This window comes from Micropterus salmoides, unplaced genomic scaffold (assembly GCF_014851395.1).
Source record: "Micropterus salmoides isolate LMB-PRFRI ecotype aquatic unplaced genomic scaffold, ASM1485139v1 Ms_hic_scaffold_2, whole genome shotgun sequence".
In the NCBI taxonomy this organism is placed as follows: domain Eukaryota; kingdom Metazoa; phylum Chordata; class Actinopteri; order Centrarchiformes; family Centrarchidae; genus Micropterus; species Micropterus salmoides.
Window position 1 is genome coordinate 10,237,081 of NW_024041150.1, and position 22,524 is coordinate 10,259,604.

A 22,524-nucleotide genomic window follows, 5' to 3' on the forward strand; every position below is an offset into this window, starting at 1 on the left:
AAAAAATGTAAATGTAAAGGTCATATGAAATTTGTTCCATTTCTTTTTTATGTATTCAATCAAAGTGCATAAACCTTATTTTATACAGTGTGTGGCACAAACAAATGTTTAAAAAAGCTTGTGAACCCATTTACAAACCAGGAAACCCCAACCCTAAAAAGGTAAAGGAGCTCAACAGCTTTTTCTTGTCTTTGTTTTTGTGAAGAAATAAGGTCAACATCAGCCCTGAAAGAACGACTGCATCTGTGGGAATTTGCGACATCGCGCCTTTATCCTGAAAATACTGCACAGGCGTTTGGTTTACGGCTTTACCGGATGGTCTCTATCGGGAAGACAGGGGACGAGTTCAAACTCAGAGCGTTTTGCTACGTTTTGTCGGCGTTGAAGCCGCTCAGGGTTTAAATTCACTTTTACGTATAGAGGATGTGTATACTAGCAGACACGGCTCTCTGAGTGAGTCTTTAGGTCCGGTGTAGTTGTTTTAAGAGCTCGGTTTCAATCAGCAACGTGAGTCGAGATGAAACCGCCGCCTCGAACACGAACTAAACCAGACCGCAACTTGAAACCTGAACCGGTACCGCAGCGTTCAGGCAAACTGGCCGGTAAGTGGCAGCGACCGGAGCAAAGGAAGCTCCTGGATGCCCTGAAAAGACTCAGCAAGACCGCCGGAGGTCTCGGAGACATCGACTATGCTTTTCTAAGAAAATACGTGCCTACTCGGTCCGTTGCAGAGGTAAGTTTACCAAATGTAAATATAACGTTAACGTTGTTCGGTCCTGCTCGGCAGCTCGGCTCGATGTGAACCAAAGACGACAAACGTCTGAAGCTAAGTTAACTTCGAGCGATCGATTCTCCGTTTTTGCATCTCTTACTCAGAATAACGCCTTACAAAAGTAACACAATTAACGTTAAAATAATGTATTGCTTTTTGCTCGTGGTGCTACTTTTTTTTAATTTTTTTTATTTACATTTTCAAATTAAATAAACAAACAGGGCTCAGATGCAGCTATTGCCAGTTGTTTACAGTCCTATTCAATACAGCAGTAGGAGGAAAGTTGTCAATACAGGAACACAAGTAGTAATTTAGCTTTTTCAAAATGAGTTAAAAATGGGTTCCAAGAACGGAAAAATGTGTCTGTTTGACTGGTGCGGAGTTTCTCCATTTGTATTATGGATAGCATATCAATGACCCATACCTGAAAGGAAGACTTCCATTCCTTCAATATCAGTCTCTTGGCAACTATCAGTCCCAGTTCCAATGGTTGCCGCATAATAGTTGGAATTGTCTTCAAGTCCAGCCTCGGGCTGAAGGGGCCGCTCATATGCTTTGGAGTACCAGTCAAATATTCTAGACCAAAAGTTTGCCAGTGAAGAGCAGGCCCAAAAAGCATGGGACAGTGTAATGTCACACACCGGGGAAACTGATGGATATATTCTATGTAATTTGACTTTGGAATAATGCAAGCGATGTACAATCTTAAATTGAATTAGTTGGTGTCTGCTGTTTATAGAGCAGAAATGAATATTAGACAAACAGGTGTTCCACATGGATTCAGATAATTCCACACCTAACTCTTCTTTTCAAGTATCCCTAGTTTTCACAGTGTGCGCAACAATACAGTCATCAAATGGACGTACAATTCTCGAAATAAGACGCTTGGAGAGAGGAGGGCTCTTGCAAATATCATAAATTTCATGCTCCAGGGGTAGATTTTGAAAATCTTCAATTTTTGATTGGGCGTAATGCATTACCTGCAAATACCGAAAGAAATGGGAATTAGGGAGATTGTATTTTCCTTTCAGTTGGCTGAATGATGCAAGTTTACCGTCAATGTACAGATTATTAACTGAAACCAAGCCCCTCTTTCTCCAATCATGGTACAGTATGTCATGCCAGGCAGGCAGAAAACAATGGTTAAAACATATAGCTGTTTGTACTGATGTATTTGGTAATTTATAAACTGATAAGCATTTCCACTCCTCCAATCTGAAGCCCCTTCATCTGTGGGTGCTCTCTTATTATTACAGCAAGAGGCTCCAGTGCAATAGCAAAGAGCGCCGGAGATGATGGACAGCCTTGCTGAACCGAGCGTTGCAAAAAAAAAAGGGGCTGACCAATCACCATTCGTCAACAGAACAGCATGTTTTTGCATATATCAGTTTCACCCAAGAGATAAAAATTTCCCCGAATCCAAACCTGCGTAGTGACTCAAACACTCGACCTGATCGAAGGCTTTGTGCGCGTCAAGGGACAAAATAGAAGCTCCATTGGTACCACTAAAATCAGAGTAAATGGTATTGAGCAGCCGCCTGACATTAGAAAAAGAGAGTCTGCCGGGAATAAACCCTGTCTGGTCGAGATGGATGATAGAAGCCAGATATTTGTTCAAACTAGTAGCCAAGATTTTTGTTATTTTGAAGCGCAATTGGCCTAAAGCTTGCAGGGTCGGTTTCGTCTCTGCCATTTTTTTAAAATTAGAGAAATGTTTGCTTCATAAAGGGTTGTTGGCAGTTTTCCATCATTTTTAGAATTATGCATCATCCTGAGCATAAGTGGTGCAAGAACATCACAAAATCTCTTGTAGAACTCTGTGCAGTAACCATCGGGCCCAGCAGCCTTTGCCGGATGGAAATGACTTTATGGCATTGATGACTTCCTGCAGTGTAAAGTCTGAATCAAGACATTTTGTAGCAGCATCACTCACTTTGGGCAATGATATAGAGTCAAAGAAATCATTCAAGTTAGATTGTGAAACATTGTGTTTTAAGGAGTAAAGCTCAGAATAGAATTCACTGAAACTATGCTTTATGTCAGCAGGATTGGTTAGAAGAATGCCTGTTTTAGACTTAATACCACTAATTGCTCTTGAAGCCTGGGCACCTTTAAGCTGTTGTGCTAACAGTTTATCTGGTTTATCCCGAAGCTGTTTCTGCCTTAATTTCAAAAGTAAGTTCTTAACTTGGCCACTCATAACATCATTGTATTCATATTTAAGCTTCAATATCTCTTTATAGTGATCCGGTGATTTAGAAATTTGGTAAGTTCTTTCCAAAATAGAAAGAGTGTTGTTAATTTCAAGTAGCCTCATCTCTCTCTCCTTTTTAATGGCTGAGGTGTAGGAGATTATATCACCACGCAAAACGACTTTTAATGTTTCCCATAGGGTCAAGTCAGATACTTCACCATTATCATTTAATTCTATAAAATCTTCCAATTTAGAGGTTATATTCTTAGCAAAGTTGTCATCACTTAGAAGATTTGGGATGTGAAAAGTGCTGTTTACCCAGCGTTAGAGCGGCTATCACTAGCACTAGCCCCGCTAGCATTAGCACTGCCGATGTATCCATCGATGGTCTTGGGCTTCCCAGGAGGGTTTCTTTGCCTCAACATTTTCAAATTAGCAAAGTTCAACGAATGAAATAGGCGAGCGAGCAAAAAATATCAGCTCTTGGACAGTTTTATCGTGGTATTCGGTAATTTTGCATAAGTTGCAGTGGAGAGCACAAGCTAAGCACGTCTACATCCTACGCATGCGCACTAGCGCCCCCGCTCGTGGTGCTACTTTTAATCATCAATGGGTTCAGCCTGCACAGAGAGAGGAGTTTATTAAAGTACGAATCAGAATCAGAAGGAGCGTTATTGCCAAGTAGTGTTTTACACATACAGTGAGGAAAATAAGTATTTGAACACCCTGCTATTTTGCAAGTTCTCCCACTTAGAAATCATGGAGGGGTCTGAAATTGTCATCGTAGGTGCATGTCCACTGTGAGAGACATAATCTAAAAAAAAATAATCCAGAAATCACAAACAATCAATCAAACAACTACTAACATGGCCAAGACCAAAGAGCTGTCCAAAGACAGTAGAGACAAAATTGTACACCTCCACAAGGCTGGAAAGGGCTGCGGGGAAATTGCCAAGCAGCTTAGTGAAAAAAGGTCCACTGTTGGAGCAATCATTAGAAAATGGAAGAAGCTAAACATGACTGTCAATCTCCCTCGGACTGGGGCTCCATGCAAGATCTCACCTCGTGGGGTCTCAATGATCCTAAGAAAGGTGAGAAATCAGCCCAGAACTACACGGGAGGAGCTGGTCAATGACCTGAAAAGAGCTGGGACCACCGTTTCCAAGGTCACCAGATGGTCGATCTCCCACCTGTAGGCGGACTCGTCCCCACCAGAGATGAGCCCAATGAGGGTGGTGTCGTCCGCAAACTTGTCAGACTGAAGACTGGAGGTGCAGCTGTTGGGAGAAGAGAAGGGGGGAAAGAACGCAGCCTTGAGGGGAACCGGTGCTGATGGTCCTGGAATCAGAGACATGTTTTCCCAGCTTCACGTGCTGCTTCCTGTCCGTCAGGAAGTCTGTGATCCACCTGCAGATGGAGTCAGGCACGCTCAGCTGGGAGAGCTTGTCCTGCAGCAGGGCCGGGATGATGGTGTTAAAAGCAGAGCTGAAATCCACAAACAGGATCCTGGCGTAGGTTCATGGGGAGTCCAGGTGCCGGGTTGTACGTTGCTCACGATGTGCTTACTCATAATAAAGTCTGACACAGACTTCAATGTAGACAACACAAATATACACACTATGAACAAAAACAATGTAGACATATTGAAAAATAGTGCAGTGAGCAGAGTGCAAAGGATGCAGGAGTATGTACATGTCGGAGGTGGATGTGATATACAGGTACATTTACATGCATACATGTACACAGTGCAAAGGATGCTGGAATAAATAGGTATTAGTATTTTGTGCAGGAGTAATGACTTGAGGTAGGTGTATTGGTATACAGTATCTACAATATGACGATATAACAGTATGAACACCACTGAAATAGAGAATGGTGAATAAATAATAAGTGTTAGCCAATGAACAGGTGGCTGATTAGAGACAGAGTTACTGGGTTATTGCATAAGAATTGTTCCTGACACTGTTCATCAGAGTGATGGCTTGTGGGAAGAAACTGTTCCTGAGTCTGTTGGTTTTGGCATACAGTGCTCTGTAGCGCCTACCAGAGGGGAGAAGTTGGAACCGGTTGTGTCCGGTGTGAGATGGATCTGCAGTGATGCTTCCTGCACGTTTCCCAACTCTGGAAATGTATAAGTCCTGAATGGAGGGCAGGTTGGCACCGATGATCTTTTCTGCAGTCCTGACTGTCCGTTGCAGTCTGCTCCTGTCCTTTTTGGTGGCAGATCCAAACCAGACAGTGATGGAGGACAGATTGGATGATGGCTGTGTAGAAGTGGATCAGCAGCTCCTTAGGCAGGTTGAGCTTCCTGAGCTGGCACAGGAAGTATATCCTCTGCTGAGCCTTCTTGATGATGGTGTCAGTGTTGGGCTCCCACTTCAGGTCCTGGGATATAGTGGATCCCAGAAACCTGAAGGATTCCACAGCAGACGCAGGACTGTTGAGTATGGTGATGGGGGGCAGAGTAGGGGGGCTCCTCCTGAAGTCCACGGTCATCTCCACAGTTTTGAGCATGTTAAGCTCCAGGTTGTTCTGACCGCACCAGAGAGCCAGCTGATCAACCTTCCATCTGTAGGCCGACTCATCACCGTCCTGGATGAGGCCAATGACCCAGGGCTCTACGCTAAGGTTTTCCCAAGGAGCACATGTGCTCCTAAATGGAAAAACACAAAGAAATTTAGGAGCACAGTAAAAAATGTTAAAGTAACACAGAGTTTTACAAACTTTATTATATACATATTTATACTACGTGTGTGCTCCTTCTTTTTGTGTTCAATGATGGTGTGAAACCATTAGAGGCCTTAAACAGTTGTTGAAGCTTTTGAAAATATTGAAACGGATGTTTTGAAAAATTGGCATTGAAACAGTTTTTAAAACACTGATCACTCATCACAAAAAACATTACTGTGATTATTATGTAGTTTTTGAACCAGGGACGGATTCACGATACACCAGCAAACAACCCACACCTAATGTCAACAAGACTACTGAACAGTATTAACGCATAGGCTACGCCGTTGATTTGATGCAGAATTTTAAATTACACTTTTCAGTCACTTTAGTAAAACAGAACAAGGGGAACGTGTTGCTCTCAGGAGGAGGCTAGGAGCTACTGGCACACAAATACTAATACTCATTTAAACTAGTTCTAATATAAATAGAATGTATGTTAATATATTAATGATTTAATTTTTCTATATGCATTGTAATTTTATGTAATAATATACTAAATAGCTCACCACAGGTATAATATTTATTCCAGTCGGACAAAACAGCAGTTTCATGTTTATGAGTTGTTTTCATTCATTAAATTTTTGTGCAAGAAAAATGGCCTACTTTGGTCTCTTAATTTGTTAATGCTGCTAACGTTATCTCATTAATAATCAGAAACATTCATACAAGAAGGGTACAATGTTTTAAAAGTTTACTGTAGCACGTCAAACTTTTTTTAATGTCCCATGCAGGCTGTGATTGGTCAGAAAGTGAAAAGTGAAACTGACGAGCACATCTATTTTATGAAAAGTTGAACATGTTTCAAGAAAAGGCACCTGATATAGCTAAATAGCCAGCTAGCGAAACCCACAACCTCCTTATCTTCTCCCTGCTGTCTTCTGTCTCACCGCTCCAGCTGCTGACATCTCGGCCTTTGTTTTGAAAGGAATTGCTCAAGCAGCCACCGAGCGATCCGCCCACCGGAATCTCTCCCAGTGCTGGCTGGCTTTTTTCCTGCCAGAGTTTTAACAACTCTGATATGATTGACACCAGCTTTGTGTCACATCCTGCTGCTACTCGGGGCGGGGGTGTTTTGAACGATTAGCGGTGCCACAGCGGGCGGGGAGGGTTAGCCTACGGTAGGTTGTAGTTACTCGCACATTGTGCTTGTAAATCATTTTTCCGGTTTGCACGTATCGTGTGATGTTCCCCAGTCTCACCTGCCTGTCAGTCAGGAAGTTTGTGATCCACTGACAGGTGGAGGCTGGCACAGTGAGCTGGGTGAGTTTGGTGCTGAGGATGTCCAGGATGATGGTGTTGAACGCCGAGCTGAAGTCCACGAACAGGATCCTTGCATATGTCCCTGGAGAGTCGAGGTGTTACAGGATGTGATGCAGTCCCAAGTTGACTGCATCATCCACTGACCTGTTACCCATTTTTCATAATTGAATCTTTATTAATGTTTACTGTCTGCTATGTAGCAGAAGGGAGTAACAAAACTCAATTTCACTCTACAACTTAATAATTGCCTTTTAAAAAATATATTATTAAAAAGAAATAAATTCAGAACAGTAATCAAATTTAATATTAATTATTATATTTTATTTAACTAAATGTTTTCAGAGCAGCCACAAAAGTAAAGTTTACAGCAGCAAAGTCACTATATAAAATCAGTATCTCACTGGAAACAAATGGAACATGTCATCAACTGACATCAAAATACTGAGTGAAGTTAAGAATGAAAATCTTTCCCTATCAGTCCTCCCTCATCCTCCCTCTGCTGTTGCTGATAGAGAGGAACTGGTTTGTCTTAACAAGCAGTTGAGTTTACAAGGATTTGCTAAACATTATGGTACGTAGCATCTCAGCTAAACAGGCTACAGACAGAGATTTTGTTTAAGCTTGTTTATAACAAACTAGCTATGAGCCGAGCTAGCACATGTGCTTGCGTAAAACCAAAACACAGCTGCGGTGGATGAGACCGAGCAGAATAAAATATCTCTTTGTACACGTTCCTGCTTATTGTACTAATACAGTATCAGCCTTTTACTAGTACTGCTGGTTTTGCTGCACTTACTTCCAGTAAGTGTAAGTGCTTATGGTCAACTTGTGTAATCTATACTGATCTCCGCTCACTTCGCTTGGCGGAGCTCCTGAGAGAGTACTGTGGGCGGTACATTGCTCGAGCCCACAGAGTGGTGAGTACAGACAGAGAGCTGTGGCTGCATCAAAACCAAAGAAGCGCAATTTTTTTTTTTTTTCATGAATTATATTGGCAAACTGCTTTTAAAATGACTGATGCAGATTATTGGAAAAATGCTGAATATCGGCCACAATACTCTGCCAGGCCTATTGGTCGATCCCTACAATTAACAATTATGTATAGAAAATAAAATCGTCACACCCTAACATTTAGGAAGCCAGAACCATTGAATGTCAATCACCTAATCATTTTAATCAGTTTGAAACTGCAATTTTGTTAGAACCTCAGTGAGAACATGCAACTGTGAGACAATGTGTCGACTATATGTGTGAGTTATCCCTTTCTGCCATTAGATCCACTCTGTGGTGGAATCGCTGAAGAACAAAGTGATTTCATGTGCCAGCTTCAAGCTGAAGAAGAAGAGATGGGAGGAGAAGAAAGTCAGAAAGCCCATTGAGGTTTGGACACACATTGCTTCTGCTGTCGCTGGAACCCTCGAAGAACCCATTTCTACTGCTTTCTCTCAGGTACTGCAGCCAGACATTGATAAGTCAAGTTGGGCTGCTATTATTTTGTTTCAGATGTTTGTTGTAGGACATTATAGAGTTATGGAAGTAGAGTGATACAACTTGGATAACACTAAATACACTGCTCAAAAAAATAAAGGGAACACTAAAATAACACATCCTAGATCTGAATGAATGAAATAATCTCATTAAATACTCCTTTCTTTACATAGTTGAATGTGCTGACAACAAAATCACAGAAAAATTATCAATGTTAATCAAATTTATCAACCCGTGGAGGTCTGCATTTGGAGTCACACTCAAAATCAAAGTGGAAAACCACACTACAGGCCGATCCAACTTTGATGTAATGTCCTTAAAACAAGTCAAAATGAGGCTCAGTAGTGTGTGTGGCCTCCACGTGCCTGTATGACCTCCCTACAACGCCTGGGCATGCTCCTGATGAGGTGGCGGATGGTCTGCTGAGGGATCTCCTCCCAGACCTGGACTAAAGCATCCGCCAACTCCTGGACAGTCTGTGGTGCAACGTGGCGTTGGTGGTTGGAGCGAGACATGATGTCCCAGATGTTCTCAGTTGGATTCAGGTCTGGGGAATGGGCGGGCCGGTCCATAGCATCAATGCCTTCCTCTTGCAGGAACTGCTGACACACTCCAGCCACATGAGGTCTAGCATTTTCTCGCATTAGGAGGAACCCAGGGCCAGCCGCACCAGCATATGGTCTCACAAGGGGTCTGAGGATCTCATCTCGGTACCTAATGGCAGTCAGGCTACCTCTGGCGAGCACATGGAGGGCTGTGCGGCCCCCCAAAGAAATGCCACCCCACACCATTACTGACCCACCGCCAAACCGGTCATGCTGGAGGATGTTGCAGGCAGCAGAACGTTCTCCACGGCGTCTCCAGACTCTGTCACGTCTGTCACATGTGCTCAGTGTGAACCTGCTTTCATCAATTTGCCAATCTTGGTGTTCTCTGCACGTCCTGCACGGTGTTGGGCTGTAAGCACAACCCCCACCTGTGGACGTCGGGCCCTCGTACCACCCTCATGGAGTCTGTTTCTGACCGTTTGAGCAGACATTTTGCAGGGCTCTGGCAGTGCTCCTCCTGCTCCTCCTTACACAAAGGCGGAGGTAGCAGTCCTGCTGCTGGGTTGTTGCCCTCTTACAGCCTCCTCCACGTCTCCTGATGTACTGGCCTGTCTCCTGGTAGCGCCTCCATGCTCTGGACACTACGCTGACAGACATAGCAAACCTTCTTGCCACAGCTCGCATAGATGTGCCATCCTGGATGAGCTGCACTACCTGAGCCACTTGTGTGGGTTGTAGACTCCGTCTCATGCTACCACTAGAGTGAAAGCACCACCAGCATTCAAAAGTGACCAAAACATCAGCGAGGAAGCATAGGAACTGAGAAGTGGTCTGTGGTCACCACCTGCAGAACCACTCCTTTATTGGGGGTGTCTTGCTAATTGCCTATAATTTCCACCTGTTGTCTTTTCCATTTGCACAACAGCATGTGAAACTGATTGTCAGTCAGTGTTGCTTCCTAAGTGGACAGTTTGATTTCACAGGAGTGTGATTGACTTGGAGTTACATTGTGGTGTTTAAGTGTTCCCTTTATTTTTTTGAGCAGTGTACCTTGCTCATGTAAAAAAAATCGAGTCAATAAGCTGCACCAGGGGTCTACGCTAACCTTTTTCCCAAGGAGCACATGTGCTCAAAGAAATTTATGAGCACGGCAAAAGAGTTTAACAAACTATTTATTATACACATTTAAACTACGTGTTTGCTCCTCCTTGTGTACAACTATGGTATGAAACCCTAGGACTGGAAGTGAAGATCTGTACACCTCGGCATTGGCCTTAATGTTAAGCATTTTAAAATATTGAAAACAGCTTTTAAAATACTGATCAGTCATCACAAAAAACTTGATTGTGATTGGTGCTTGTTTAGGGACGGATTCACGATATACCAGCAGCACCCATACAACCCACGCCTAATGTAAACAAGAATACTGAACAGTATTACAGTAACTTTTTAGTAAATCAGAACGAGTGGAACGTGTTGCTCTCAGGAGGAGGCTTGAAGGAGCACACTGATATGCCAGGCTCTTTCTACAACATGGAGGAGAAACTAGTTTTAATGTGTATTAGTGTAATATTATAACATTAGATAAAAAATTAATTTTTATCTAATAGTATACTGTTGTGTGTGTGTGTATATATATATATATATGCACTGATTTGTGCAGCTGTGTTCATGAGGGAGAGAGAGCGGGACAGGGGAGTGAGAAAGAGAGGGACGAGCAATAGGATGTGCTGTGCGAATGCGCTATGGCACTCTGCAATCAAATACGATTTTAAATAGGCATTAGTTGCAGCCCTAGTTACCATTATGATAAATAGAAAAACACACTTCAATCATAATACTACTACTATAGATCCAGAAAGTCTATTTATTATAGTTAACAGTTCAATTCAAAATACTCCTTTATAGATTGCTAATGTCTATGACCCGAATGTTGATGACCCCTCCTTTTTTCATGCTTTCTTCACCTCACTCTCTGCTCACACAGTCACTGTTCTTTTAATAGGAGGGGACTTCAACCTGGTATGTAATCGAGCAGTTGACAGGCTCACTACAGCAGGCAGTTAATGTATTTGGAAATCAATAGACACCCTTAAACAATACATGAGCGATTTTGGTCTTTGCGATGTTTGGCGTTCTCACCACCCCAGATTGAGAGAATATATATCTTCTTTTCACCAGTCCACCACTCATATTCTCGCCTAGACAATTTTTTGGTTAGCAGCTCAATTATGACACATTTCAGACACTCAGATTCACTATCATGCACCAGTTTCTATCACTCTTACTAAAAGAGTCACAACAGCAACTACAAATTGGAGACGTAAGACATTATTGCTTAAAGACCTAGATTTTATTAGTTAATTCAAAAAGGAGTGCGAAAATATATGGAAACAAATGACCTGCCAGGAATCCAACTTGGTCTTCTTTGGGAGGCAGCAAAAGCAGTCAAGAGGTAAAATAATCTCCTACTCATCATACAAAAAAAGAAAGAGAGATCTCGTGAATTAGAGCTAAAACAAAAAATTCAAATATATATTAAATATCTGGCTGCCAATATTTCTTCCAGGCTGTCAGAACTGACATGGCTAAACTACACGCTCCTACTTAAATCAATAAATAATAAATCAATAAAAATGATGGTCCTACCTAAAGTCAATTACCTGTTTTCAGTGTTAACCACCCAACCCTCTGCCGTCTGGTTTAAGTCACTGGACTCAAATCTCTAAGTTTTTGTGGAAAAATAAACTCCCATGAATCAGTTTAAAAACTCTGCAAAAAGCAAAGATTGTGGTGGATTAGAACTGTTTTGCTTATTACTTCCTGTCCAGTAGACTACAATATATCTCAAAATGGATCGATCAAACCCCCTGGGTCACTCATGAATGGAAATAAAACAAACATTCTGTAAGGAATTTAAAACAAAGCATGTTCAGAGGGACTGTATATAGAAATGGACGTAGTGTCTGTGACGTCACCCATAGCGTTCTGAAGTGCCGTTTTGAAGCTAAAAGTTGGCGGAGCTGGCCGGAGCCATCTTGCAGCTCGTCACCGCATGTCAGCAGCAGCACACTGATTTTATTTTATTACTACTTTTGTCAGTTTCAAGTTATTTTAGAGACCATTGTGGGTTTTTCTTTCTTAAATGAAAGGGTACCAGACTTGCTTGCCAATCACAAGTGCCATACGCCTCCTGTTACGATCCTACTCACCAATTGGAGTGGGCACAGGGTGGGTACATTTTACAACAACAAACGAAACTAGAGGAGAACATGGGATAAACACAATATCTGGCAGAAAAATCTCAATTAGATTTTCTCCCCAAATCGTTCAGCCTAATCTGAAAGCTTTCTAGTTTGGAGACAAACTTGTGTTTTCCTGCTCAGATCTGAATTTCTCATTAGTTCTGCCTTGAATCTTTGATCTCTCTCCTCACACCATCCTTCTCCCTGTATTTCTCAGATGCTGTTAGTGTCGTCCACAGAGCCTCGTACCCTGAGGAACCGTGATCCTCCCCAGGTCCAAAGACCACCCACAGACGAAGACAGGCCCATTGGTCGCACCGTCCCTTTGAGACCAATGCCTCGTTTGCCAGTCCAAGGTGTCGTCCTCAACTTCCTCTGTCAAATTCACAAGAATTTGGTTGACGCTAAATATCTGATATCAGGAGCCTTCGTCATTTCCAACTGATATAAAGGAGTGAACTAAAGAAAACAGCATCAGTTCTTCGTACACTTGCACAAAGTCAGGGATTCTGTAGGCATATCATCATGTGTATGATTAAACAGTTACACCAAACAGGTGCTAATCACCAATTCAGTATGTAGGTTAAACATTTCATTAACTGAATCAGAAACAGCTGTGTAGGAGGAATCCAGCTGGGTGAGGAACAGCCAAACAGTTTACTATGGCAAGACTGAGCACAGCAACAAGACACAAGGTAGTTACACTGCATCAACTAGCTCTCTCCCAGGCAGACATTTCAAGTTAGACAGGGGTTTCCAGATGTGCTGTCCAAGCTCTTTTGAAGAAGCTCAAACAATATGGTGAGCAGTACAAAAATGAGTGTCTGCAAGCAACAGTGAAGCATGGTGCTTCAAGTTTGAGTTGAAAGTTGGGGATTTGGTCAGAATGAATGGTCTCCTCAGTGTTGAGAAGTACAGGCTCCAAATTTATTCTGCAGCATGAGCCCAAACACACAGCAAAAGTCATTAAGAACAATCTTCAGCTATCTTCACCTTGATAATGACCCCACAGAGGTTAAATAGCTGGGACTCCCCGAGAGTCAGTTAGAATTGAAGAACCCTCTTGGAGAGCTGAAATATCTTCGAGTATCTTCAACCAAGTCCACTTGTCCTTGATTTTAACCCACCTTGGATAACTTGGACATAATTTGATTTGGACTAGTTTGAATTCTGACCATAAACATCCTCCATAGCCCCTTGACCCTGAGATCATACTCAATGCAGATGAATCTCCGTGGTCAAATGTATTGCTGCTTTCCTCCATATTACTGTGATAACAAGAGCATTTTACAGCTTTTACAATGTAGTATTTCCCCCACTTTAGGTATGTCTCCTGGCACCAACAAAGCCTGTCCTCTCCTGGTACTCAAGACTCCAATGCCAACCACAGGCCCAGCCAAAAGACTCCCAGCACCATCCCAAGTGGTTAGAGTGCCAAACGGCAAAATCCCTCCACCCCACCAACAGCTTTCTAACACAGCTGGAACCTCCTCCTGCCAGTCCGCTGCAGCAAAAATACTCACTGTGCCTTCTACATCACCACGGCCTGCCTCACAGACCCTGACACCAATTCCAGGACAAGTTACACCCAGTTCTAGCTCCGGAGCGGTTTTAAAAAATGTTTGCAATTCTATAAATCAGCCCTCAGAGCATCACCTCACCACCACCACCACCTCTTCTTCAATGCCAACTTCATCCATCTCTGCCGCCAGTATATCTCAAGTCCCCAGTACTGCACCATCCTGTGTTGCATCTTCCAGTTTAACCACCTCTAGCAGCTCCTCCACCCGCTCTGTGCCACCACACTCCACCCCTGCCACAGCATTTCATGCCAGGTTTGGTCGCACCAGCAAATATTCCACAAAAGACAGTCCTAGGATGTTTGGCATCAAGTGCGTAGTGGACTTTGAGAGGATCTATCGCTACCTGAGTGTCATCCACAAACCGAATGAGGAGTGTAATCTTACCCCCATGGGTGAGTCATATTGGCGTCTTGGTGTCATCTTAACAGTCTGTGACCCAGATTAAGGCCTTTGTGTTTTGCCTTTTTTCAACATCCCCAGCACAAACCTCAGTTTATGTCTGTCACTCTATTATGGGGGGATATTAGCCCGTAAAACAAAACAAAAAGAAAATACTGAACTTTTTCTGAAACCAGCACTACCATGATCTTGAAAGAAAAAGTCCACATCTAAAGTTGCCATTTGAAGTCATTTGAAGCTAGAAGTTAATGAGTTGAGCCCATTTTTTGGGTAGTGTTCATGGGCATTTTTGGCGAGGAATTGTTATTTTTCCCTTGCCGATGCCCCTTGACATGATAGGCACGTATTCTTCCTGGTTCTGTAGGAGATGTTTGTGGAGGGGGAGACATCAATAATAGTTTACCTTGGTATTTGGTTTATTTCGCATGCTATTTATTTCCATCCTATACTGTGTATGCCTATGTCTGTTTATTTTAGCTAGAATAAGCTATTTACTAAATACCTTGAAGAGCACACGGTGTCCTAGTGTGCAAAAACAATAGATCTGCAAAATCTCATTTTTCTGCTCTGTTGCCTACTCAACCCATCAAAGATATTTTCCTCTACCTCTTCACTTTGAAAAATCAGCTCAAAAGCCTCAGCTGTAATATAATTCTTCTTTGCCATATCTTTGTATCTTTTTTCTGTCAATGCAGAAACTTCGACAACTTCTCTTCTTTTGAGCCCATTACAAAAAGCAAAGTCTCGAAATTAATGAAACCCACAGTGGCCAAAAGGAGTGTCTGATTCATAAACATGACTTTTCTCTGTATTGCACCAACAAAGATGGTGGATGAGAATTGATCAATGAACATACAGAAAGAATGGGCAGTGCCCAGGCAAAGGGAAAGACCTTTGTCTGAGCTGAGGTGGAGCAGGTGAACAGTTTCAGGTTTCTGGGAATCAACATCATAGAGAACATGGTCATCTCACATCTCCACGCTGGTGAAGAAAGCTCAGAAATTACTGTATTATTTAAGGAAACTTAAGAAGGCTAAAGATTTAGGCTTTAGATTTGTGCTTTTACTTTGCATAGAAGACCCAATCAGGAAGCCAGATGCGTCCTTTTACCTGTCTGCACTAAAACGCAACGGGAGGTGCAAACATAGCAAAAGGTCTGTGTTTTAAAATGAAAACGTAGTAGTGTGGATATAACTGCAGAGAGCAGATCATGTATTCTGTTGTGCTGCTCAGTCCCCTTCAGTAGAGACAGAAAACCTTTAAATAATTCCTACTGAAGCAGGTATTGATTCCGGTCCGCAGCCAAGGCTCTGCTTTATCAGACGTAATTATCGACTGAAATGCTAATATTGGAACAATAAAATACATTTCTCATTTATCAGACAAAACAATATCAGCCACTGAAATATTGTGCATCCCTAATATATTTCTAACTGTTATATTTCTGCAGTTATTTATAAGACATTTCCCACCACTGCAATTAAATTAATTAATTTCCCTAATATCTTCCAGAGAGTGCTATTGTGTTGGACCTGTTGATGTCTCTCCCAGAGGAGCTTCCGTTGCTGGACTGCAACAAACTGCACAAACATCTGGTCCAGGTATAACTGGCTGTACAGTAATAAGTTGCTTACTGGCTACAGTAAACGGATAAAATATTGAATTTTAAATATGAATTAAAACCTTTGGTGCATGGTTGGGCCATTAGTTCTACTGCCTTCATGAGCCAACAATTTGGTCTCTGGTCTGTCAAGTCAACGTAAAGATGTGTCTGGAAAATCCAGTTGCTCAGTGTATGTGTTTTCTAAATTAGTAGCATAACAGTTTTAAAGGTAGAAGAAATGGAACATTGACTGGATGGATCATAAAGTTAGATTTATTCTCAGGTATGCAGGTTTTGTTCTTTTTAAGTAAATCATTTACAGGAGCTAACTCAGAGCTCAGTCTATTTGTAAATTTGGCAAATCGGATGCCTTTTTATTTAATTTGTTATAAATGTGTTCCTCCTCCACTTACATTTGAGCTATATGAGTGTAGCAGAAATAACAAAGTAAAGGAGATGATTGAACTATTCAGATCAACATGCAAAACTAGCAACTACACAACATTTAATACTAAAGCTACAAAAGTTTGCCTGACCAGTCCCTGGAAGCCCAGGAAGGCCTTGCTCTGTGAGCTCCATGTCCGCAACTCGGACTTGCAATAGAATGTACAAGCCCACACGAAGAGCCAGACTGTACAAATTGTGAGGTGAGGTCGCCTCAAAAGAGTGACCTGTGCAGACATAATCTCTCCAGCAGAGGGCAGCATGAGTCCATAAGTAGGTTTTTGTTCAAAAAGGAATATATTTTCACTACCGTCTGGTGATTTTGTATCAAATTTCATACACTGAATCTGGATCTCTAGTGGATGCCAGAGATGAGGACTCGAGTCCGACTTAAGTCGCACACACAGTGACTTCAGACTTAACTTGAGACTCGTCCTCGAAGACTTCAGACTCGACTCGGACTCGAGGTGCCGGACTCGTGAACAGTGTTTATTTTTAGGAAATGTCTGATGAGCTTGCTGTTATTCCCCTCCCTTCGTTACCTATAACCCACCTACATAACATGTAGTATATATTAATATAATAAAAAAATGAACGTCTGCTGCAGGTTACTGGTTTATTGTTGATCATGTAACGTTATAGTTTTATATAGTTATAACGTTACACTGGTTTGACAGTCTGGGGTGTGTTGACTTACAGTAGTTTGTAAGCTGTCATTAGTTGTAGACGCATTGTTCATTAGGATACATGGTTGTGCTCTGTGAAAAACATGTTACAGGTTTATTGTTGATCACGTAATGTTACAGTTTTATTTAGTTAACTGCATTGCACATTACATGGTTAAGTGAAAAACGGGTTACAGTTAGAGAATTCCTTGCGATGCAGTCTGGATTGAACGCATCAGGTGATACAACATTCATTATAGCCACGAGTGGCTTGAGACTTGACTTGGACTCTAGCTCAAAGACTTGTGAGCTTCTCTGATGGATGCATATAGCAAACAAAAAATGTGTCCAGTTAATTTTGTAAAAATATGTAACCACCCCTAATCTGTGCATTCACACCAAGTGCATTTCAGTCAGTAAGTAGTTACAGTAATACCTACTTACTGAGTGAAGCTTTTATCACCAGCACTTGAGTTGAGTCCAGCATTTTCTGGAAGCTGTATGTATCACTACAGACCTGGTAAACACTGAACTTGTAAAAGTATTGGTACAAACATTTTTTGGAAATTTTCTTGCAGAATTAGGTATGAATTAACCTCAACAGCCCTTTTTCTGTCTTCAGGTGTACCAATGTCTCTCATCCCCTGCTGACTCCAAGATTGCAAGAGAAATGTTAAAAGACCTGAAGGGAAGATTCTGTGCTCAGACCGAGGCACCAAGCTGTCAAGACGGCACCAGAACAAACAGTCAGCAGAATGCAGCTGGGACTGCTGACAGCAGTGATACCACGGACAGTGGAGTGCAGAAACTGCAGTCAGAGGAAGCTGAGTGCCAATCGTCAGGGAACAATAACACATCCAACCCATCAGGAGATGCAGATGTGATGGGACTCTGCCCCCCCCTCAACCCTTTTATGGTGCCACTGAAACTGTTGATGCGCAGATAGATCAGGGTTCAAAATTTAGAATGTAATTATTTATTGAGCATGCACTAAACCTACGTTCTATAATAATACATTATTTTTATACCCATTCTAGAGTTGAGAACCAAATTATTTGGTTAGAGGTTACTGGGCTTGGGACAGAACCTTAGTATCTACCAGAATCTCAACCATTGAAAGTTGGAATGAGATGTCTGGTCAGATTCATTGTATTGTTGACTTGATTTTTGATTGGATAGTTTCTTGTTTAAATCAGAATTTATTCAATTTTACAGTTATTTTATTTCTTGTTCATCTGCTTTTGTTAAGACAACATTAAACTGACCTCATAAAATGTTTGTGTGTATATAAATTCTCTTGAAATCCTCTGCGACCAACGTTAGTGCAGTGGTTCCTCTTGGTGCAGGACAATACCCAGCCTCACATGGTCCGCGTGTGTAGGCAGTTCTTGGATGACGAAGGTATTGATGCCACTGACTGACCCTCACGTTCCCCAGACCTGAATCTATTTGAGAACCTCTGGGATAAAGGTGCATACGAGGCCGCCAAGCAGCACCACAGACAGTCCAGGAGATCACTTATGCCCTGATCCAGGTCTAAGAGGAGCTCTCCCAGGACACCATCCGCCATCTCATCAGGAGCGTCCCCAGACGTGAGGAGCTAATTACCTGGCCAGATATTTTCTGATTAGGTGATCATGAAAGGCCTCTTCCTTTTCTCTCACTTGGGTGGGACCTGGGACTTGTTTTTGTTGCTGCTGCTGCCGCCATCTCTGCTACAAGTTCTGTTGTTGTGGCGCTCTGGAGGCTTTATGTGATCTCCTCAGTGCCTTGTGTTATGCAGTGTTGCTTTGCTCATCATCCTATGGGATGCATCACAGGCATATTTGCGTTTCAGCTGCCACAGGATGACGTGCTACATAAAAATATAGACTTTATAAGACGACTGCTAGCACCTCTGAACGAATTATACAATGTACAGTAAAACATTAAGGCTAAATTGGACCAGGGAGGTGTAGTTGGGGCTGTCTTCCTTGATTTGAAGAAAGCCTGTGATGCAGTTAATCATGAGGTTTTTATTACAAAGCTAACAAAGTAAAATTTTTTACCCAATGTAATCAAATGGATACAATCATACCTTACAGACAGAAAACAATGTGTTCGCATAGATCATAAAACCCCACAAATGATTGATGATTATGTTGGTGTTCTTCAATGTTCAACTTTGGGTCCTCCTCCTCGGGTTTAGTTTGTATCAGTTTGTTCAATATCTCTAATTACACTGAACAAAATTATAAACGCAACACATTTATTGCCCCCATTCATCATGAGCTGAACTCAAAGATCTAAAACTTTCTCTATCTACACAAAAGGCCTGTTTCTCTCATATTGTTCACAAAACTGTAAAAATCTGTGTTTTGTGAATTTAATGTTAATTTCTCTACCATAAGCAATCTCCCAAGGCGTTTCAGAGAATTTGGAAGTATATTCAACCGGCCTCACAACCGCAGACCATGTGAAACCACACCAGCCCAGGACCTCCACATCCAGCATCTTCACCTCCAAGATCGTCTGAGACCAGCCATCCGGACAGCTGCTGCAACAATCGGTTTACATAACCAAAGAATTCCTGCACAAACTGTCAGGAACCGTGTCAGGGAAGCTCATCTGCATGCTCGTCGTCCCCGTCGGTTCTCGACCTGACTGCAGTTCATCGTCGTTACTGACTTGAGTGGGCAAATGCTCACATTCGATGGTGTCTGGCACTTGGGAGAGGTGTTCTCTACACGGATGAATCCCGGTTTTCACTGTACAGGGCAGATGGCGTCATGTGGGTGATTGGTTTGCTGATGTCAACGCTGTGGATCGAGGAGCCCATGGTGGCGGTGGGGTTGTGGGATGAGCAGGAGTGTGTTATGGAGAACGAACACAGGTGCATTTTATTGATGGCATTTTGATTGTACAGAGATACCGTGACAAGATCCTGAGGCCCATTGTTGTGCCATTCATCCATCAATTCATGTTCCAGCATGATACAGCACGGCCCCATGTTGCAAGGATCTGTACACAATTCCTGGAAGTGGAAAACATCCCAGTTTTTGCCAGCATACTCATCGGACATGTCACCCATTGAGCATGTTTGGGATGCTCTGGATCAGCGTATACGACAGCGTGTTCCAGGTCCTGCCAATATCCAGCAACTTGGCACAGCCATTGAAGAGGAGTAGACCAACATTCCACAGGCCACAATCAACAACCTGATCAACTCACTGTGTGAGGCAAATGATGGTCACACAAGATACTGACTGGTTTCCAGACCCCTCCTGGACCCCCCCCAATACACTAACTGCACATTTGGCCTTTTATTGTGGTCAGCCTAAGGTACAGATGCTGTCTGATCAGCATCTTGATATGCCACTCCTGTGAGGTGGATGAATTTTCTCAGCAAAGGAGAAGTGCTCACTGATTTTGACAGATTTGTGAGCAATATTTGAGCGAAATAGGCCTTTTTTATGTACATAGAGAAAGTCTTTGATCTTTGAGTTCAGGTCATGATGAATGGGGGCAAAAACAAAAGTGTTTGTAATTTTGTTCGGTGTAGTTAAGAAACTCGTGTTTACACCTCAATACAACCGAATGTATGTTCTTTTCAAAATCTGCAAATAGAGATTTAGACCCAGAGGTTGTGGCAGGAAGAAGACAGTCAGGAGCCTAGCGCATGAGTTTTAAATATTTATTATAGAAATCCAGGATAACAGAAAAAGCTAGGCTTAACCTAGTGTGGTCATCCTGGCCTTATCCATTTCACAAGGCCAAACTAGGCTGAGGAGGAGCGACTATGTCAAGCCATGTGTAAGTTATTCCGATAAATGGGCGCGAGACCACACGGTCGATCACAGATTTATTGATGCTGAAATGGAAAAGACGTGTGCAGCATACTTTGCACACAGTGAGTAACAGCGAATGAAGAAGGGTTACGATGAAAAAATGCACATATTAAAAAAAAAAAAAAAAAAAAAAAAAAGAAACGAAAAAAAACACGACCGCAGTATTAAAACAGCAAGAAAAGTGTGGTAAACAATATAGAGGACCAACTGAATGAGTAAGTAGCTAACATCACTGCCCTTAACTGAAACGGTCATAATTATGTTACATTCTTTGTTTAAAAGTGGTCGAGACATAAGGGCTCAGATTAGGGGTGTGATGATGCACAATTCTGTGTTCATGAGAACAAGACGAGAAAAATATTTTAACATTATTTTAATAAAGTAATATTTAATGCTGAAATATCTGAGTGGGGATTAAACACTTAATTTACTGACTTCTATAGAAATATTCTGCACCAATTTATGGTGGAAATGTCTTTATTTATATAAAAGGAAACAAAATTCAGCTGTCAGGTAATGATTCAAAATACAAAAATATAATGCATTTTATCAGTATATATGCATGGCTACCGGCGTAGCTACGCATGTTGACCTCGCAATGCTTCCGAGTCGACGGGAGGTACCCCGTGCTTTGAAGTAACATTTACCCTACGCAGGAGTATAAATGGGCCTGTAAGCTTGATTTATACTCCTGCGTAGGGTCTACATGCATACTGTGTAGTAAATGTTACTTAAAAGCGCGGGGTACCTGCGGGGTAGTTACATTTTTGAGGAGGTGCACGTCAGGTGATGGCGTAGCTTCTGCGTTATGGCGAGTGGATAGTGCCACGGATAACCTACCAAAGTAGACCATCGTGTGACAGCTACATGTGGCTAGGCTACTCCGTCGCCAGTGCAAAACGTCGTGGACAAGCTCGTCGCCGCCAGGCTTGAATTTTTTCACTCAAACTAATTCTTTTTTTTTATTGGCAGTTGGCAAACTAGCCAAGAGGTGCATTACCGCACCGGGGTGAAGTTAGTTTAATAGTCAACATTTGTCGGTTTTCGCGCCTGTTAGATTCAATAGCTCCGTGTCAAAATCTCCATTTCTCCCAGTTTTGGGATATAATGGAGAGCTAATTCGGGCAGAAGCTTCACAGCTGTGATCACCTCAAAATCGCTTAAGATAACGACGCAGTCCATAGCGCAATGCACTGAATGTTTGTCAGATGCGCCTGTCGCTGTAGGGGGAGTTAGGGACCGTCTGCAAATTGCAACACAGCTATTTCAACTCTTTAATAACTTTTTTGTTTTTCAACATAAAAATCTCAAACCATTGCTAATATAACTAGTGACCCCCCTCAAACATTTCACACCTGTACGTTTGTAAACAAACATGAAAATAAATTAGTACATTAATTAAATTCTTAATTATGCAAATTACAATTGAACAATTTCAATAGCTTGCTCATTGTTGAATATATTGGCACCAAATCACCTCTCATCTCTCCTGCGCGTCCTCTCACAACTTTCACACCTGTTAGTTTCTGAAAAAAGCCCTTAGGGAATCCCTTAACACCATTATCAGAGACCCATTGCCTGATCGCCCAGCTGTTATTTGTGGAAAAGCCTAGCAAATCACTGGAAATGTGATTTCTGCAAAATGATAGAGGTAAATCATTCTTTTAAATGGATTACAAAACCTAAATGTTTTGCATGTTCAGTAACAATAGCCTTAGAAAAATAACTCGCAAGGAATAATCAGGCATATTTTTCAAATCTGA

At 42.1% G+C, this 22,524-nt stretch overlaps 1 protein-coding gene across 2 annotated transcripts; it reads left to right on the plus strand.

Moving 5' to 3' along the window:
- Positions 1-311: 311 nt before the first annotated feature.
- snapc2 (small nuclear RNA activating complex, polypeptide 2) lies at positions 312-18,212 on the plus strand. Of its 2 annotated transcripts, XM_038731833.1 has the most exons (6): positions 313-733; positions 8,235-8,408; positions 12,458-12,596; positions 13,565-14,215; positions 15,735-15,823; positions 17,557-18,212. In XM_038731833.1, the coding sequence occupies exons 1-6, from the start codon at positions 518-520 to the stop codon at positions 17,878-17,880; spliced, it is 1,593 nt and encodes a 530-aa protein (XP_038587761.1). In that variant the 5' UTR covers positions 313-517; the 3' UTR covers positions 17,881-18,212. The 2 variants fall into 2 exon arrangements, with proteins under 2 accessions (XP_038587762.1, XP_038587761.1); XM_038731834.1 differs by lacking the exon at positions 15,735-15,823 and having other exon boundaries at positions 312-733; positions 17,557-17,729.
- The last annotated feature ends 4,312 nt before the right edge of the window (positions 18,213-22,524 follow it).

Excerpts from the sequence above, each read along its gene's own strand:
- snapc2 (XM_038731833.1), top strand. The coding sequence starts at position 518 with ATGAAACCGCCGCCTCGAACACGAACTAAACCAGACCGCAACTTGAAA. Across the intron at positions 734-8,234 it reads CTACTCGGTCCGTTGCAGAG|ATCCACTCTGTGGTGGAATC; the intron begins GTAAGTTTACCA and ends TTCTGCCATTAG. Across the intron at positions 15,824-17,556 it reads TGCACAAACATCTGGTCCAG|GTGTACCAATGTCTCTCATC; the intron begins GTATAACTGGCT and ends TTCTGTCTTCAG.